The sequence below is a fragment of the Corvus kubaryi genome, unplaced genomic scaffold (genome assembly GCF_017639235.1).
Source record: "Corvus kubaryi isolate FWS band 111438036 unplaced genomic scaffold, C.kubaryi_AGA036_p1.0 37152, whole genome shotgun sequence".
NCBI classification, from domain to species: domain Eukaryota; kingdom Metazoa; phylum Chordata; class Aves; order Passeriformes; family Corvidae; genus Corvus; species Corvus kubaryi.
Window position 1 is genome coordinate 861,078 of NW_024581040.1, and position 14,533 is coordinate 875,610.

The window sequence follows — 14,533 nt, forward strand, 5'->3', positions numbered from 1 at the left end:
AAGGAAGTGAACTGGAGGCCAGGAGGCTTTGCTGCTGTAGCTCGGTGGTGTTTCCTTCCTCACTGAACACCTCACTTCTGCTTCCAAACTGTGGCACGAGTTCCAGCTCTGGGAGGAGCTGCTCTCTCAAGAGGGGACTCTGTGGGAATTCATTTGCCTCTGGAATAAAACTTTTTACCAGTATTTTATACATAAAGGAGCAAGGGTGGGACGTGATTCATGTGATGTTCTGTGAATAAAGATTTTTTTCAACCAAAATTGAGGGGTTTTTTTTTACCTTTACCACCATGTTGGGGCCAAAATAAACAAGCAGGACCAGTTCCAGGATTGATCCTGGTTCAGTGTGGATGGAGGAGGGGTCTGCGGGGGAGGGGGCCACGGGGCTGCTGTGGGGGGCTCCCATTTGGGTCACAGTAGGAAATGGGTCCCACTGCACTGGGGTTGGAAGGAGTGGGAGCCTGTGCTGTCTGTACCAGACCTCATTGGTCAGACTGGTGGGATGTGGCTGGCTGGGACAGCCCCAGAGCTGGTGGGGGTTCAGAAAAGGGGCTGGAAATGGGTGGGTGATGGAACAGGAGTGGGGAGGAGCTGGGGGCACATCCAGGCCCTTGCTGTGCTCTGCCCACCTCCCCTTAGGCCCTTGGATGGGCCAGACCTTCCTCTCCCTCTCTACCAGCCAGTGATGCAGGTGAAAGGGTTCTAATTAAGAGTAGTGAAGGAAGATGGAAATGTGGCTCTTGATAAAGAGATTGTGAAATTAAAATGTGAGAGCAAGGGGTTGGATTATCTTCCTCTTGTTCTTATGGTCTGTTTTGAAGTCATTCCAGTCCCCACAGCTACAAAACACTTATTAAATCAGAAAATACCCGGCAAAGAATGCCGAAACTTGTCAGTGCTGTACGTAGGAGCTTGATGCAGAGGTGGGAGCAGCCTGTGGCAGTGCTGGGATGGGGCTGCAGCAGTTCTGCAGAGGCCTGCGGCGGCCACCCTGCCCTTAACGAGAACCCCGTGTAGAGAGCAACTTGTTTATGTTACTTTTGATAAAGGCTGAAGTAAAGAAAATTCAGCCAAATTAAATTTAATAAAGAAATAGATTTTATTCCACGGCTGAAGGATCGGTCACACAGAAAGCCACGATGGAGAAAAGCAGCCCCGAGCCCGGGGTCGGAGCTGGGTGAACACGCACAGATCTGATCTCTATCGCACCAGAGCTCCCAAGTTCACGACTGCTGCTTCGGCTGGTCCCTTCTCATACAGCTTTTGGGCAGAGTCCGAATTAATTCTATTCTTCTCGCAATTTAGCATATTCATGATGTTTTCTTGTCCTGAAGTTGGACTGCACAAAGCCTTTCCTGAGTCCGATGAATTGTCCATCCTGGATGATGAATGGTCCATCTCTGGTTTCTGGAACAGTTCTTTTTAGTTCCCGGAATGTCCAATTCCTTATCAGCTGAGATGTAGATATCAGAAGATAGCGATCAAGTCATCATAGTGTGAATGTCCCGGTGATAAGATCCAATCCCACCTGGGGTGGAATTCTCACCTATTGATTACATCTGTGCTGAAAGAACTTCCTTTTCAACTGCTCCAGTGTTGTAAAATTTTCCTCTCAGCCAGGCTGGTGGGGGGGGGTTGAAACTCTGGCTCTGTATAGTTTTATTACAGTTCATTTTTATACATAACAGCACGAATTACAGACTTCATTTATAACAAGGCCTTTTGTTCTCTCGGGAAGATGCATACCAGGGAAATGACCACAGCTATAAGCACCAGGTGTGAATGTTTCTCCTTTATCTCCCAGAACGCTGGGACTGGCATGTTTGCGTGAGTGGCTGCTAAGGGACACCAAAGTCTGCCCTGCCAGGTGTTCGGCGGTGCAGCTGTTTTGTCTTTCCCTCTGCACGTTCCAAAAACTTTCTTAAAACTTTCCGATGGTAGATACACACAAATACTGAAGTGTGTGTAATAAAGATGGATCCTGCTAGAAGCAGCAGTGGTCTCTGTTTTTTTCCAAGCTGCTGCAAGTTCCTGTCCAGGGTGGACCCCTGAGGGGCTTTGATACTGTGAGCAGCAGCTGGAAATGGGACTGATGCTTCAGGAGCGTGTTTGAGCGTGACTGAGCACGGGGAAGAAATCCAGGAAAGATTTTATGTCCTGGTTTCACCTGGGATTGAGTTAATTTTCTCCCCAGCAGCTGGTCCAGGGCTGTGTTTGGGATTCAGTATGGGAATAATGTTGATAACAGACGGATGGTTTGTGTTCACTTTAAATCAAGGATTTTCAGTTTCCCAGGCTCTGCCAGTGAGCAGAGGCTCAAGAAGCTGGGAGGGAACAGGGCCAGGACAGGTGACCCAGAGTGGCCAAAGGGATATTCCACACCACAGAGTCATTCTGAGTATATACACTGGGAGGGGTCAGAGGGTGGTGAACAACTGTACAGGCCAGCACTTGTCTGTCTTGTTTATGTCTCCCCTTCTCTCTCTCTTTTTTTTTTTTTTTTTAATTATTGATAATCTCTAACTTTGTTTCAATTATTAAACTGTTCTTATCTCAAGCCACAAGTTTTACTTTTTCCCCCCCTGATTCCCTCATCTCCCTGCCTGGAGGGCAGCGATCTGTGATGATCTGAGAGGGAAAAGTTTTTAAACAAAGAGACTAAACCATTTGAGCACTTAAAACCAGTGCAATTGGGGTAAGGTATGTGCAGAATAGAGGGGGAGATAATGAGTGATAAGCGATGATGATTGGGTGGGACAGAATTAATTTAGAAGGAAGACAGTGTAGATAAGTACCAGAGGATGTCTGTACTCGGCCGGGAACAAAAGCCTGCTCTGTGTGTGCCTCTCGCTGTTCACTCCTCCTCAGGTTGACCCTGGAATGTCCGAGCACAAGGGGCTGTGTTAAAAATCAACCTCCTATAGTGCAACACACAGCCCATGGTAACACTGCCCAGGGCTGGAAGTCTCAGGAGGAGGAAAATGTCTTTTCCTGGGCCATCACAGGTGAAGGTGTCCTGGTTTCCCGGCCCCGTGTAAAGGGAAAGCTCTGTCAGCTCCCTGCTCCTGCCTCACTTTCTCTCCCCAAGGCCTGCAGGTGATGGAGCCCTTCCCTTCCCAGCCCCCCCCCCGAGCTCTCCCTGCACCAGTCCCCGGGGATTCCTGGCAGGGAGTTTCCTTCTTACCCACCAGGCATCGTTGGGCTCCTGTTCCACCACTCTTGGATATCTTTGTGCCTTTGCTTAGGGAGGGGAAGGGCCAAGAGAAAGGAAGGGGTAGAGGGGAATAAGGGATCCAAGTCATGTCAATGTCCTGGAAAGGGGCAGGAGAAAATAAAGCCCAGCAGAACTGTAAATGATACTGGAGTTGCAACATATAGGGCAGGAGTACTGTCAGAGCCCTTGGCTGTGCTGGACACAGCAACAGGGAGCTGCTGCCCCGGGCCATTATGGGATGTCTGTATTGGGTGTGTAGGGATGGAGTCAGGAAAGCCAAGGCACACATGGAATGGGACTTGGCAAGGGACATAGGTCAGAACAGAAGGGCCAAGGAGAGTGTACCCTCCTGATGGAACTGAAGGGAGAAATGGTGGCAATGGACAGTGAGCTGGGGGTGTCCAGCCTGGAGAAGAGAGGGCTCCCAGGAGACCCTAGAGCCCCTCCCAGTGCCTAACGGGGGCTTATAAAAAAGAGGGAAAGGGACTTCTTACACAGGCAGTGATAGGACAAAGGGAACAGTTTTTAACTAAAAGAGGAGAGATTTAGATTAGATATCAGGAAGAAATTCTTCTCTGTGAGGGTGGGGAGGCCCTGGCACAGGATGCCCAGAGCAGCTGTGGCTGCCCCTGGATCCCTGGGAGTGTCCAAGGCCAGGCTGGATGGGGCTTGGAGCAACTTGGGATAGTGGAAGGTGTCCCTGCCCATGGCAGGGGGTGGGACTGGATGGGCTTTAAGGTCTCTTCCAGCCCAAAGGAGTCTGTGATTTTGACTCTACATCCCATCAGCTCCTGGCAAGGACATCCAGCCTCCAGGGAATGGGGTGAAGGCTCTGGCACTGCACAACCCACCCAGCACAAGAGATTGAGGATTTAACACAGGAATTGTCACACCAAAGTCCTCACTCTGTCACCAGGATGCAGGTGCCCTGTGATATGCTTTAAAAAATATTCTGCATCCTGTGGTAAATACAAAACAAGCAGAGGGAGCCGAGAGCCTCGGAAACATTCCCGATGCTGGGGGAGGGTCACCCTGCCAGCCTCTCACCCAGCATTCCCAAAGCACTGCAGGAGCAGCAGAGCCACGGCCTCTCTGCCCTTCACAGGAGGTGGCACGTGCAGGATGTGATGACATTGAGGATGTTGAAGACCTTGTCCAGAAGGATATGGGGTTTCAGATCTCTGGGATGTGGGATCTCAGATGTCAGTCACAGGTGGGCTGCACCCACCCTAACGCAACCGGGGGCTTGTAGCCGCAAGGCTCGGCGTGCCCTCGGGCACAGGGACGCAGCGTTGGCCTCCACAGCGTCCTCGCTGCACGGCTCAGTGGAATCGGCGTGGGATGGGTGCGTGCCTGGCTCCTCCTCAGAGGAAACACGTCGGGTGGCCGATGATCAGGCTGGTGTTTGCCCGGAGGCAAAGAAGGTGGGAGGGGCTTCTGGTGTGCGTTCCAACAGGTTCATTTGCAGGAGGGTCCAGGGACCAGAAATTGCTCGAGAAGAAGTGGGCTCACCCCTTTATACCCTTTATGGGGGGGGTGGAGCAAGGCAGGGAAAGGGAAAACAACCAATGGGGTACAAGCAGAGGGGAGGATACAATTTTTCAGAACAAATGGGGAAAACAGGGAGGCAGGAGTCTTAACAGGGAGCCAATTAATAACTAAAAAAGGGAGAACTTTCTGGAACAGGGGGAGGTAATTTAGGATTGGGAGTCACCCAGGGGGAGGTAACCTAGATCTCAGTGATCTCTTCTGGTGACTGACATTTGATGCTTTCAGCCCGAGAGCAGAGTGACCCACCCCAACACCACCCTACAAAACAAACCCCCTTCTCATGGACCCTACCCTCAGTTCTTGTGGCCTGGGGGTGTTTGAAGTCACAACCACAACTTTCCAAGCCTGGTCCTTTCCAGAAAGGCCGGGGTACTGGATTCACCCCAGACTGGGGGAATAATGTTCCCCCCAGTGTTAATAACGTGGAGGAGCTCTCCTCCTCCAGACTGCAGACACATAAGAGCCTCAGCGAGGAGCAGCTTTCACCCACTGCCAGTTCAAAGAGCTCAGGCTAATGGAGCCCAATTATGGCATTTACCTGTAAAATTGTAGTGCTCTGGCCCACAAAACCTGCAAATGAGCTGCTGCTGTCAAACCAGAAACAATCACAGCTGGTGTTTGTCACCACTTTCATCCCAAGTGACAAAAAATAAATGAAGGTGGAAAGGAGAACTTCATGTCAGCACTGGCTGACTTCAAAGAAAAGCAGTTGTAGGGCATTTACAACATTTTTATTCTAAACTGCCAACAAGAACCTTGACATAAATTGACAGAATTTTAAAAGAATCCTAATTTTGCACATTCCAGTCAACATGTATTACTTTCTAGTGGTAGTATACAGATGGTGGGAATCCAGTTTTTAGAGGACAATATGAAGGCATTAATCTCTTTCTAGACAAACACCATGTCTGGCTTCTTAATTGTTTATGGTTGTGTATTTGGATCCCATTTTGTACTTTGCATGTTTAGAAATTTACTGCTTGATCTTAACATTTTCAGGCCTAAACACATATTTTTACTGATTTAAACCATTCCTACTCCCTTCCTCCCCTCCCCCAATACAGAACAGGTACCTGAGAGCTCTCAAACATGTTTTAAGCATTAGAAAACTGCAAAACTCTAATGGAAACTAGACGAGCACTTCAGTGTCCTCCTGAAACTTCCCCTGTTTGGAGTTGTGATTGCAGAGGATTCTCTGTTAAGGTCTGCCTGGGGAAGCCCCTCACACACAGGAGGCAAAGGTAAGGCCTAAGGTGACAAAGGCAAGGCCGAAGGTGTGAAGCTGCAAAAGTTAAGGTCAGAATGCTCTCAAGACAGTCTCTGTAAATGACAACACAGTTTAAAACCCAACCTGAACATTCTCCACACTGAGTGGACAAACTCAGAGTCCAGTCAGACTCCAACAAGATAGAAACAAAAAATGCATGCACAGAAAAAATACTTTTAAGTTTGGCTGCTCTAGATGATTTTAATCTCAGCCTCTTGACAGCCTGGAGAAACTCAGCACTTTGTGCTCTCCGGGCTGTAACAGGCCCTCAAACACAACTCCTGAAGCCTCAGTGGCAGGGAGTTTGCGGCAGCTCCCCAGCAAATAGCCAAAACTTCTCCCAAATGTCCAGCAGAAGTTCCATAATCCCTCCAGGCTTCCTGAGAACAAGATGCTTAAGGCATATGGTAGAAATTCCTGGAAGTAACTGTTGGGTGGTTCCTGACTTCTACTGAAATGGGACTGTAACAGTTTCTGCTATGCCAGGCCTGAACTCTCCCAAATCTGCCATTCCTGCAGGACATTCCCCCTCCCATTCCTGCATCTGCTGTTCACAGTTAGCACTGACCATGAGCACCCAGCTCCCAAGGGGCACCTCCACATGCACACACTTGTTTTAAAGCATCAAGTGAAGGGACAAGATTCTGGGGGGTATTTTCAGCCCCCCAAACTGTTCTGTTTCCCACTGTCTCTTCTCTAATTAGAAACTTAATCAGACCCTGCTTCCCCTGCTTAAAATCCCTCCCTCAGTCCCCACTCCTTAAAAGCCTTCTGAAGGGTCTCTTGCTGTTTCCCAGTCTCTGGAGCACACAGAACAGCCTCACAATTCATCACCTGCCATTTGACAAGTTAAACAACAGAGTCTTGCCAATTCCTGTGTTTTTCTTGTTCACGGGGAGTTATCAGGATCCAGGGCTGGGCAGGGAAGGTTTCTGAGTCTGTAAATTTATCAGTCTATTTTTTCAAGAACAGTAACAAAATTCACCAAGTAAAGGTGAGGGTAACTTCTAAAACAACTGCCTGGGGGAAACATCTGGCAACCAAGGACAGTTCCACATATTCAAATGTTGCAAGAAACACATAATGCAACAAAAGCCAAGTGTAAAGGAGTCCTCCCATCAGGTCCAGAGCGTGTCTGTCATCTACAGGAGCTCTCCTGTCCAAAACAGGGAGACACTTACTGCTGGGGAAAAACCAAGTTCCAGGGGGAGGAACTAATACTCCGAATTCTGAAAAGGAAAAGATATAATTTTTGCTTGAGATGGACAAAGATACAACAACTTCTCCCACTGCCCCAAGGGACAGTGGCCTCTGCAGAGGCAGCACTTGTCCCCTTGGCAACAAGGCCTGTCTACAACTAACATTTCAGTTTGGTTTGGCAGATTCAGCTCAACACTGTGGCAATTGCACAGTCCCTGTCTGTGCAGGAGCTGTGTCTGCAGTGCCCTGAGAGCACCAGGTTTAGTTGCTCCCAGTGGGAATCAGGACAGTCATTCCTCAAAGCATCTTCAAGCTGTTGCTTTGCTGCTAAAGACAAACAATAGTCTTTGATTTCAGCATTAGATGCTTTCCCATGGGGAGCTCCATCCCTCCCCCAGATGGAATTTGATGGCTTCTTCTCCCAGTGGTGCTGGTTTAAGGAGCCCATTTCACCCCAGCTCTGATTTAGCTGGGCCTGACAGTGAACAGAGCAGAAAGCAAAGAAACAATTTGGTTTAAGTCAGGGGGAGGATGTTGGGTGAAAGGGGTAATGGGGATGCTGTGGAAGGGCCTGGTTAGCGAGACCGAGCCAATGTGGCCAGGATGCAGCTCTGCCTAACCTGGGCCACAGGAATGGAGCAAGAAAAGAATAGAAGAGGCTTCAAAGGATGGACAAAGCGGATGATCTGAGCAGCAGATTCCCTCAGAAGCTGCTCTCAAGAAGCAAGTGCTCAATACAACCCCTCCTGTCCGTGCAGTGGGAGCCACAAAGTGCTGCTGCAGCCAGAGATTTTAGGAGCTGTCCCCAGCTCTGGACTGACAGTGCCAAAGCCCCATGCTCAGTACTCACGGTCCTGCAGACACGGTGTACGGGAAGGTCCCGGGGAGCCGCATCTCTGAGGGCAGGGAGTCATTCCGGTGACTGATGGTGCTGGAATTAAATTACTTTGGTTACTTCTGGCAAATGCACTGGCTCACATTCATGCATTTTACTGCAGCAGGGCCCTGGGGGATGGTGCTGTGCCACCATGGTAGTGGTGGTGCTGAGGAGAGCTGGATGTGCTCTGAACACTAAAAGATCTTTTAAAGAGTCTTACAGGTGGAACCAGGCAGTGCTGCTGTCAGCCCCTGTGGAAGAGCTCACACAGAACTCGGAGCTGCCATGGGCAGGAGTGTTGCTGAACCCTGAATGAACCCATTAGATAAACCTTAAAACACCTTGGGCAGCTCTGGTGGTGCCATCACATCCTGTAGCCAGCCCACAATCAGTGAAACCAGCCAGGGCAGGCCCTTCCAGTTCACAGCTGGGCACTGAGCTCCTCACTCCCCCTGCCCCAAACTGTGACCATAATTTGGAAGAGGCACAACAGGAGGATTCTGCTGACACAGGGCCCAACTCCAGCACATCTGCCATGCCCCAGGAGGCAGGAGCTCACAAGGGATCTCCCAAGGAGTCACAGGGATCACGAGGTGTGACCACCTTTCTCCCCTGCACATTGTCCAGACATCCATCAGTCCCTGAACACAGGCCATGGGCAGGAAGAGCAGCCTGCCACAGGCATACAGGAGCAGTATCTGTGCTCCTGAGGGTTTCCTTCTCTGGTCCAGGCCACATGAGGAAGCAGGTCACACTGCACCAGCAGCATCTCTCTTCCCAGGGTTGTACAGCAGCAAAGGCAGCTCCTGTGCAGCCATCAAGGTGAGGCTGAGAGAAGGCTGCAATATTTGTTTAAACAAACACTGGTGTAAAGAATCAAACTTGCATTCCCTACCTGTTTATGGCAGAGTTGATCACGCCCCACACAAAAGGAGACTCAGATCCCTCCAGCAGCTCTGTGAAAGAAAGCAGATGTTGTGGCTCAGAACTAAGAAACCCCAGAAACCACCATCAGATCAGTGGCTTAAATGGCTCCCCACTTCCAGAGGGCAGGGTTAAATGGGATACTGGGCAGGAATTCTCCCTGTGAGGGTGGGGAGGCCCTGGCGCAGGGTGCCCAGAGAAGCTGGGGCTGCCCCTGGATCCCTGGAAGTGTCCAAGGTCAGGTTGGACAGGGCTGGGAGCCACCTGGGATAGTGGAAGGTGTTGCTGCCCATGGAATGAGATAAACTTTAAGGTTCTACCCAAGCCAAACCATTCAGGGATTCTGTAATTCTATGATCTGTATCTCTGTCATATTTTCACATGCTCAAGAGGGAGGAAAAGCTGACCTATGATGAATGTGTCTGCTCCACTGAGGAACATGTTTCTATTGCTGTCACTGCACATAAGGTACAAAAGCTCATATGGGATGAAGGGATGCTTGGAAATCTCTCCCCATCCTCATTCTGGCAGGCATTTTGGATTGTTCTCTATACCAAGCCAAGCCTGCTGGGGGGAGAGATCCATGTTCTTAGGAACAAGCATAAGCAAAGTGTCTTACAAGGCAGCCCTGAGTGAACAGCACCCCTGGCCTCACACTGTCCCAAGAGGAGCTGGAGGACATGGCCAGGGAGAAGGCAGCAGATGGGGAAGTTCCTCACCTGTTTCCCAGTCTTCATCACATGGAGGTGCCTGCCATGTGCTCCCATTATTCAACTGCTCCTTCGGGGGCTCACAGGACCGGCTCACTTCAGGAAGAGAGAAAACACAGTGACCAGCAGTCCTTAAATCCCTTGAACACTTTGGCTAAAGCTGTAAAACATCTCTGGGCTTCAGAGGAAGCCCTGCCCGATGCAAACAGGTTGGGGACAGCTGAAATCCAGCAACTTCAAATTTGCCTTTTTCAATGAAAAAGAGAAGACTCTGCTCCCTGGAACTTTGAGCAGGAATGCTGGAGTGAAGAGGAAACTTGCTGACATGGTTGCAGGCATCACTGCCTGTGCACCTCTACAGAAGAGAAAAAACTGTGTGCTCTGTGGTGTGCAAGAGTTAAAGGGAGATCAGCTCTGCAAGAGGAGTGGCCCATCCTTGTGGCCATTAATGCATCCCACCCCTCCTTCCAGAGGCACTTCCTGCATGGTGTTGGGTACAACCTTTCTATTCAACAAGCCCGGTAACAAAATACGTGCAAGGCCTACCCAGAGCACCTGCCATATTCTCAAGAAAATGCCCAATAAAGCCAAGCAAATGAGATCAAGTTTTCCTGAAGCTGTTGTGTCACACAAAACTACAGACAACATTTTGCCTCCCACTTTTGGGTTATTCCATGATCCATCCTCACGAGAGGAGACCTCAGTCCCCAGGGTGCACTGACACCTGGGAGCACAGGGGTTCTCTTACCCACATCTTGCTCCATGAAGGCTTTGTCGTTGCACTTTGTGATGTGGTCACTGAGGTCAGCCTGAGGAACCAGGTGACGAGCGTTGAAGGGGCACGTGGCCAATTTCTTTGCAATTTCAGGGTTGCTCTAGACAAGGGAAAACCAAAATTATGTGCCACATCTCTCAAGTTCACTTATCTCTTGTTGATAAAAAGGCACAAAACACTGGGATATTTGTGGTGTTGCTTTAAAAAATACAATCATAAACAAGAAATTGCAACGTATTGATCAGACAATCACTAAAAACAAAAGGGGAAATGAACTTCCAGACACAAATCACAGACACTGAGCCACCCTTGACTGAAGTGAAACAGACCCTCAGCAAACTCCCTACAGTTCCCTGTAGTGCTGCTGATACGACTGCATGGCTTAAAGCACAAATGAAACCATTTTCAAACCAATAAGGGAGAGACATCAGGCAAATCTAAACCCTTCAGATATATTTTAACTAAGTGGGCACAAAGGCAGAGAAATTCTGTAAACCTTTCAGCAGGACACCAGGACAAAACCAACATGCTTAAAGGTTTACTTACTAACACTGTTCACCCAGCTTACATGCACACTCCTACCAAAACGTGCAGGGGCTCAACACAGAAAATTTCAGCCCTCTTGAATATTTGGTACTTGCCACTTAGCTCTGGCCCCCACTTTCACTAGCTAATTAATATTTTTAAAGCTTCAGTTCCACCAAAATGAATTTATTGTACTGATGCCAGGACACACTGCCTACAACTGCATCTTAAGTGGAAGGCACAGCAATGCTGGACTGTTTTAAAAACACACTGGCAAACTTAAAAAGGGGACAATCAGGTTTTCAAAAGTCTCAGAAAAAACCCAAAGCTCAGAAGGTTTAAAGAAACCAAATCATGAGGGCAACAGTGGAGAAGAGAGGAAGTGTCCTATGAAATGACTTGTAATCAAATTCTTGATTAAAGATGGAGAGGGGAGTAAACCTCTCCCAAACATGCTGAGCCCAGGATGTGCAGTTTCTGCCAGATGCCCATTAAACAGCTGTTGGCAAAACCAAACTGCCCAGCGCCCTGCAGTTAAAGAATAAACTGCAACATCAAAGCACTTCTGCTCTGAGGGGCCCAGAGGGGTGCTCAGAACTCCAACAGAGTCCTCTCTTCAGCTGAAAGTGGAAAAATGAATCCGACCTCCCTGTGAGCTGCTGGAAGAGACTGGAGTCTCCTCCCTGAACTAACCAAGAAGGATCTCTGTCTCCTTCCAACAGAGCCACACCCATCTTGGGTGAATTCATGTGTGCCTGGAACTATTACTAAACAAATCACAAAGTTATATGAAATAAAGGCTAAACAGGGCTATTTGTCAGGAACACAGGGTGCACTTGCATGCACAGAGTCACTCAATCACTGCCTGTCCAGCTCACCTCCTTACACTTCACCAGGTGATAGGGAAACCGCCGTGCTCTGATCCGATGGTGTTTAACCAATGGGCACTGGATCAACCTCTCTGGATCCAACGTATCTGAGAGAACAGGAGAACAGAGAAAAGCACCTGGTTAGAAAGGCAAGAATCACACAGTGCAATGGGGAAAACCCCACACCACCACATCAGGGCTGTGGTCTGAGGGAGTTAAACCAGTTGCTCTTAGTTTGAAACCATTCATTAAGGCAGGCACCTGCTTTGCATAACCAAATTAATTAAACTTGAAGTTCTCATAACTGGGACATTACTTAAAACAGAGGAGAGTCAGTACCACTGAGTGTAATAACTCTTTAGGTTACCTTATGAGGGAGAAAACCACCCTTACTCCAAGGGAAAGCCAGCAGCACTTTCCAGCTCTCCTGGAGGAGGATCAATGGGATCCTGTCACACCCACCAGAGCCTTCAGAAGCTGAACCAAATCATTTTTCCATCAACAGCTTGTTTTGCTGGAGGCAGAACGTGAGGGAACTGAATTACACTCTGGAGGTAGCAGTGTGCCTAACATGGTGCATGAGACTCTAAATGAAGCTTTTAATCATGTAGTTATTTAGGAGCTGAGGCATTACTAAACCAGGAAAAACACTGAGGAACAAATATACTGAACAGTGAAGCAGTGTGAATCCATGCATACATAATGTTTGTCTTTAAAATATATTAAAATATAAATATTGATAAATATGCATATTCTCAGTGAGGATGAGAGGCAGCCAGGAGGAGACACAAGGCCCCACTACTGCCTGTGGGTCTGTCTGTGGGGTACACACCAGGGAGCCTGGACTGCTCCCATCCTTTCTGCTCAGCCACTCTTGTTGCCCAGGCTTTCAGCACTTTAGGATTTGATTAGACAGGAGTTAAACCAGGTCTAGGCACTGGCTGTTGCTGCCTCTGTCCTCCTCTCTCACATGTGTGGCTCCATCAGGCCCCAGGCTGGCAGTTGTTAAAATGCTGTTCCAGAAGTCCCAACGAGCAGAATTCATGCTGAAAGCCACTTGGAAAGAAAAAGGACAGGCAGGATCCTCTTTGCCATCTGGGCTGTGCAGTGCTGCTGCCTCTGAGCACCTCTCACCTCAACAGCCCAGGCAGGGCATTAGAGCAGCTGAAAACCCACCTGGCTTTGCACTGTTCCAGCTGGCCCTTGAAGAGCAATCACAAGTGGTTTTGCCACCAAAAACGCTGTGAAAAATAAAACTCTCTAACACTATAATTTTAGTATTAAAAAGCAGCATTACTTTATTTTGGCACTGGGTGCACGGGGGATGCTCCTCCTAACGACCCCTCCTCCCCCCGAGGAGGGTTTCTTATCCTTTAATGCATTCCAACTACGGGGTCTGGCCAAGATGTATCTTGAGATTTTATCAGGCACACAGTCTTTATTCTCACGGCTAAGTTACCCACTTGTGCACATTAATCACTGATATATGTAAATACAAGATTAAGCACTATCTGTTTAAGGAATTCACGAGACTAAACACTATTTGTTAGAGGTTTTTCCAAAAGCTTCTCTCTCTCGGAACTGGCTCCGCACAAGATCAAGTACGTTGCCAATGAAGGGAAGGGGACAGATGTCGAGCACCAGAGGAGGAGCAGAGCCCTCAGCACCAAACACCAACAGCACAGGAGCGGCTCGGGCAGCCGAGAAGCTGCAATTTATATACGGCTGAAACCACCAAAGGCACCACAACAATGCCACGTGCAGGGAGATCCTTGTACCTGTCCCTGTCCACACTGCGTGGAAACGGATCCCAAAACCGCCTGGAGCGGCTGAGCCGGGAGACACGGGTGGAAGCCACGCTCGAACTAAACAAAGTCGCTTTATTCAGGTAAATCCTGCAGGCCGGACCCCACCCGCACCAGCTGCCCCTGTTGTGCCAACCTGGGCTCGAACCACCGAGAGAGGGCCCGCGGGGGCTCGCCCGGCTTCGGCACTGGGCACGGGGACTGACCCGGCCCGAGAGGGGACGGGGCCCGGCCCGAGGGGAGCAACAAACCCGGCCCGAGACGGAACAGACCCCGATAGCGCGGGTCAGGCCCGGGCCCTGCCCGCAGCCGACGAGCGCTTTCCCCGTCTCTCCCCAACCAACCCCAAGCCTCACCCAAGTCCTCCTCGAACTCCATGGCGGCGCTGGGCCTGGGGTCGGGTGTGGGACTGGCTGAGCCGGGTCTGCTCCGGAGCGGGATATGGGGTGAAACCAGGCAAGGCCGGATCTGCCTCGGGGCCGGCTGTGGGACTGGGTGTGGGACTGGTCCACCACCGCCTCGGGGCCGGCTGTGGGGTTGGCTGTGGGGCCGGTCCGGCTCCGCCCTTCCCGCCCAGCCGCGGTTGGCGGGGCAGAACCGCGGGCGCGGCGTCGTCGGGCGCGGCCGGGTCGGGCCCCTTAAACCACCCTGAGGTGCTGGGGAATGTTCGGCCGTGTGAAAAACGAGGTTCACTCTTTGTAAAATTTTAAGAAAAATTTAATAAAAGGGACAATTAGGAGACAACAGCAAAAAAAAAAAAAAAAAAAGAAAAAGTATTGCGGCCGGGTGCTTTGGCAGAGATCCAAAGGCACACCTGTA

The 14,533-nt window shown here is 49.7% G+C and overlaps 1 protein-coding gene across 1 annotated transcript; it reads right to left on the minus strand.

Moving 5' to 3' along the window:
- Positions 1-5,474: 5,474 nt before the first annotated feature.
- Positions 5,475-14,280, minus strand: LOC121661439 (gametocyte-specific factor 1-like). The gene is made up of 7 exons (XM_042021621.1): positions 14,071-14,280; positions 11,919-12,016; positions 10,489-10,615; positions 9,750-9,836; positions 9,002-9,062; positions 8,080-8,160; positions 5,475-7,258 (listed from the first exon to the last, which is right to left on the minus strand). The coding sequence occupies exons 1-7, from the start codon at positions 14,090-14,092 to the stop codon at positions 7,207-7,209; spliced, it is 528 nt and encodes a 175-aa protein (XP_041877555.1). The 5' UTR covers positions 14,093-14,280; the 3' UTR covers positions 5,475-7,206.
- Between the last annotated feature and the right edge of the window lie 253 nt (positions 14,281-14,533).